The 4,895-nt window shown below is 38.3% G+C and overlaps 2 protein-coding genes across 2 annotated transcripts in view; one reads left to right on the plus strand and one right to left on the minus strand.

Moving 5' to 3' along the window:
• Nucleotides 606-2,567, plus strand: LOC105165706 (late embryogenesis abundant protein 76). The gene is made up of 3 exons (XM_011084803.2): nucleotides 606-807; nucleotides 900-1,049; nucleotides 2,076-2,567. Exons 1-3 carry the CDS (start codon nucleotides 700-702, stop codon nucleotides 2,334-2,336), a joined length of 519 nt encoding a protein of 172 aa, XP_011083105.1. The 5' UTR covers nucleotides 606-699; the 3' UTR covers nucleotides 2,337-2,567.
• LOC105165707 (LRR receptor-like serine/threonine-protein kinase RCH1) overlaps nucleotides 2,587-4,895 on the minus strand; it is a 3,802-nt gene continuing 1,493 nt past the window's right edge. Inside the window, 2 exon segments of the mRNA XM_011084804.2 lie at nucleotides 2,587-3,124; nucleotides 3,229-4,895. The exon segment at nucleotides 3,229-4,895 is cut by the window's right edge and continues 15 nt beyond it. Of these exon segments, the coding sequence (XP_011083106.1) occupies nucleotides 2,613-3,124; nucleotides 3,229-4,895 (2,179 nt within the window). The 3' untranslated portion in view covers nucleotides 2,587-2,612.

Here is a 4,895-nt window from a genome sequence, read left to right on the forward strand (position 1 = left end):
TTCCATCTGCATTCCTGGAAGTTGGCGACTCCCCTTACATTTACTTTTTCAATTGAATGCACAAGTTTAATAAACTCTTGTCCATGTTACATAAGATCTACATCCCCATTTTCACTTGTATTGGGCCTCAGTCCTTTTGCAAATCCTTTTAATTGACACCGTATATCATGAATGTCTGAGGTCTGTCGTAATGATAAATACTCTCTTATTTTTTAAAAAATTATAAGTAATTTCTTAAAATTTAAGATTGTCTGACAAATACTCCCTGTAGTGGGCTGTCACGATGGAGTATTTCTTAGATGACGATTAATTGCAAAGGGTATTTATAATTTTTCGAAAATGAAAAGTATTTATAATTATAACAAATCTAAAAAAAAACCCGTTGTGATATACCCTTATATTAATATTCATTTTCCATATACAAAAATATTTAAAAAAAAAAAACAGAAATAACTTGGTCAGCATGCATTGCTTCCACAAATGAGTGGTTTATGAAAGGAGAAGAAATCGCATTATTGCTACGCCATGTAAAAACCAAAACTCATGTTCAATACAACACTTACATCTTTGTTTCCACTATAAATACAATACAATCATCACATCTAACAATTTCAAACTGTCCAACTCCTCACTCACCTCATCTTAACTATATATAAAGAGATAAAATTTAATTATATTAACAGAATAATATTAGTAATTATGACAAGCATCGCGTTCACCACCTCCATCACAAAGCTCCCAACCACCAACAAACTACCTTTCATCCTTGGCCGCCAACCTACCCTCTCTCTTCTTCCTATTTTTCACGTATATTTCGATCCTTTTTTTTTTTTGCTTATTTTTTTTGTTTTTATGATGATATTATATTAATTTGATTTAGAATGATGAAAATGAGATAGGGTGCGGGTAGACGTTATGGCACGATGGCTACATACGATGAGGCTGCCGAGGCAGCTAAGCACGGCCGCGACGCCGCCAAGAAGGGCGTGGATGCGGCCAAGAGGGGCGGCCAACAAGTGAAAAAGGAGGCCACTGCTGCTGCAGATAATGTATGTTGAGAAAACAAAAAAAAATTACAATATTCTTTTGGTTATTACTATACTATTAATTTAAAAGTTTAACTGCCAGTTTCCAGCACTTCTACAAAGTATTCAACACCACCTACTGCATTTTGGACTGCTAATATTGCCAAATATTGAAATAGTAGGGGAAAATACAAATAATTTAATTGTTATATTATAAATGAATAAATTATTTTTTTTATAAAAAAAATAGTAATTTATCTTTTTATGTTTTAAAAAATGCATCGATTTATCCTATCGTGTCTTTCAATTAAAAAACATGCGAGGGGAGAGGGGAGTAAATTGCTATTATTTTTTTATATATATAGAAGTAATTTGCTCATTTATAATATTATATGAAGTAATTGCATATAAACCCGAAATAGTGGTGTAAAGAAGTATATAGGTCATATCTAATTGAATCAACTAATCGTACAACAAAATGGAATAGTTTATTATGTGATCCGGTCATATTAATCCTTAGACTATATAAAAATTATACTTATTATTTAATTGATTCTGTATTTATTATGTAATTAGTCATTGCATTCGTATTATACATAAATTACGTTTATTATGTGATTGGGTATTCTTTTCAAACTAAACATAAATTATATTTAAATAAATCATACATAATGGGTGTAAATGTAATTATCTGTTAATATTTAATATCATTTTCATATTTTTTCTTTTTTTGGATATGTTAAATGAATAAAAAAAATTGTGAAAAAAAAATAATAAATTACCTCCTATATTTTAGAAAATAAAGCAAATTACCCACTATCAAAGCTTTAGATTGTGAGAGTAATTTGCTTCATTTTTTAAAATACAAGGAGTGATTTGCCATTTTTTTTTTTTTTTTTGTCACGTAAAATGTTTTGTTCATTTATCGTATTATAGGGGTTTAAAATGCATTTTTTTCCTAAATTTAATCTGCTTATATCAGTAATTTCGGGATAGATAGAGTAATTGAAATTCTAATGCATGTGTTTGAATGGTGAGAACACGAAACAGGCGGGTCAGAAAATGGGCGACATGGCGGGGAAGGTCTCGAGCACGGCGCAAGACGCGGCTGGCAAAGTGAAGCAGACTGCCCAGGACGCAGCCGGAAAAGTGAAGCAAACGGCGGAGGACGCCTGGGGATCTGTTAAAGACGCCACGAACAAGATCAAAGACACGGTGGTGGGGAAGGCGGAGGCGTCCGCCGACTCTGCCAAAGACACCATCAGAGAAGGGGCTGCAAAAGTTGATCGCACCATCAACTCCAAAAACTGAACACATTACTGTTTCTTTACATTTTCCATGTTCAGTTAAAGGTGTAGTAGACTTGGTTTGTTTCAGTTTTTGTCTGAATTTTCAGGAATAATTTTCACTTTGATTCTGACACAAGAATCAAGTTTGAGAGGTTTTATGGATATGTTGATGTATCCAATTGTCTTGGGATAGTTTTTGTTTTGTAAGAAGCCTAAGTTGATGAATATTTCTTTCTAGATGAAGAGGAATACAGAAGCAGTTGTTATTACTGTGTCAATAACTACAAATACAAAAACTCTATTGCTTATTGAAACCAAATTTGGCAGTGGAGGAAGCTGAATTCAGCAATGAAGAAGCAGAAAAGCTTGAATTGTTGCTCTGCAAATAGAAGCTCTGCATTGCAGACGACGGCCCTCCTCCGTTGGAACTCTTGTTTCTCTCTGCATCATCGGCTTGTGATGATCCCTTTATAAGCACATCTTTTGAACTTTCCTCCCTTTCATGCCTTATTTCCTTCAGCATTGCTGCTATATCCTTCATTGTCGGCCTGTCGTCCGGTGATGGATGCACGCAGAGCATAGCAACTCCTAAAGTCTGCATCATTTCTTGAATTTCAGGCTCAGGCCTTAGGCGTAAGCTCGGGTCTAGAACTTCTATTCCGCCTCTTTTCTGCCTCACCCAGTCCACTATGTGAAGTCCGTCTGGTATTGTGGGATCGATCGGTTGTTTACCCGTTAAAACTTCAAGCACAACGACTCCATAGCTGTATACATCACTCTTTTCTGTGATCTTCATCATGTACCCATACTCTGCATCTCAAGAAAAAAGAATCCAGTTACATTCTATGTGATATGATACAAAAGCTACATTCATTTTGATGTACGTCGAAGCAACGAAAGAAATCTGAACTAACCAGGAGCAATATAGCCATAGGAACCTGCAACGGTATTTGAAGATCGGGCGAAATCTCCATCATCGACAAGCTTAGCAAGCCCGAAATCAGCAATATAAGGCTCAAAGTCAAGCCCAATCAAAATGTTGTTGGCCTTGATGTCCCTGTGGACAATGGGGGGAACACAGTCGTGGTGTAGATAAGCTAAACCTTGTGCTGCTCCTAATATAATCCGGTACCTCACGTCCCACTCTAAGCATCCTACATTCCTTTCGTGAAGGAGACTTCCTAGGCTCCCATTCGGCATGTAATCGTACATGAGCAATCTCGTGTTCTGATTCCAGCAGCAACCTAAGAACTTAACAATATTCTTATGGCGGATTGAACCAAGAGTTTTCACCTCAGTTGAGAAGGAATCACGAACTCCGCTTATGCCTAATTGATCGTTTTGGCAGTTGTAACCGGCTTGTACCGTTGTTGGCCACAGCTTTTTTACTGCTATGACTTCTCCGTTGTCTAGTTCAGCCCTGTAAACAATCCCTGAGCATCCCTTGCCGATCGCGTTGGCTTCGACAAGACACCTGAGAATTTGCTCAACCGAGAAATTCAACTTCTGGAATGGAGTAAATTTCCAAGACAATGATTCACCCTCTCCCAGTTCAGAATCGGCATCTTCTTTATTCATTTTTCTCACCCTTAAAACTGCTAATGTGCCAAGAACTGCTAATGCTATTGTCACAATAGTCAGTAATGCAATTGCCAGTTTTAGCCTCCAAGACCGCCTGGCACGCGGTATTCCCATACCCTGTGCACTGCTCAAGAAACATGAGTCGTGTCCCCGAGCACATAAGCCCTGGTTCCCAGCCAGTTCTGTGGCTGATAGCTGCCTGAACAGCTTGTTATCCGGGAGATAACCGGTGAAATTGTTGTAGGAAACATTCAAAGAAACAAGGTTAACCAGCCCTGAAAGCGACATTAAATCCCCTCCAAGCTTGTTATGTGAAAGGTCAAGTACAGATAGCTTGTTCAGGGCAACAATTTGAGGCGGGATTTCCCCTGTCAAGGCATTCCAGCTCAGATTCAAAGCAATTTCAAGAGCCTCAATTTCAAAGATCTGCACCGGTATGCTTCCAAAGAGCTGATTCCGGCTTAAATCAAGCAGTTGAAGTCTCGAACAGCGGCCAAGTGTTGATGGTATTGGCCCTGAGAAGGAATTGCTGCCAAGTGAAAGCCTGTTAAGAGAGTAGAGTTCACCCAAACTCCCTGGAATCGGGCCATTAAACTGATTCATGGAAACATCCAACACCTCTAGTTTAGAAAGAGAGGACAGAGAACTAGGAAGATTTCCAGTAAGTGAATTCCCTGCCAGGTTCAGCATTTGCAGCTCTCCGCAATTGCAAATTTCATCTGGAACTACTCCACTAAGATGGTTGTCAGAGAGATCAAGAAAGCTGAGATTGGTAAGGAAGCCTATCTCTCTCGGTATTTGTCCGTTGATTTTGTTGCCGACCAGTCTCAATCGTATAAGAGACGTGCAATTACCTATCTCCGGAGGAATAAAACCTGATATATCGTTGAAGATCAAGAGAAGCTTGGTCAGATTTCTTAGCTGAAAAATGCTCGGAGGCAAGCTACCCGTGAGAGAGTTTCGCGATAAATCCAAAGCCTGGAGGCTTTTGCAGCCTGAA

This window comes from Sesamum indicum, linkage group LG6, assembly GCF_000512975.1.
Source record: "Sesamum indicum cultivar Zhongzhi No. 13 linkage group LG6, S_indicum_v1.0, whole genome shotgun sequence".
Lineage (NCBI taxonomy): Eukaryota > Viridiplantae > Streptophyta > Magnoliopsida > Lamiales > Pedaliaceae > Sesamum > Sesamum indicum.

Bases quoted from the DNA above. Each gene is read 5' to 3' on its own strand.
- LOC105165706 (XM_011084803.2), top strand. From the start codon at position 700: ATGACAAGCATCGCGTTCACCACCTCCATCACAAAGCTCCCAACCACC. The intron at 808-899 runs GTATATTTCGAT...AAAATGAGATAG, and splicing joins CTCTTCTTCCTATTTTTCAC to GGTGCGGGTAGACGTTATGG. The intron at 1,050-2,075 runs GTATGTTGAGAA...AACACGAAACAG, and splicing joins CCACTGCTGCTGCAGATAAT to GCGGGTCAGAAAATGGGCGA.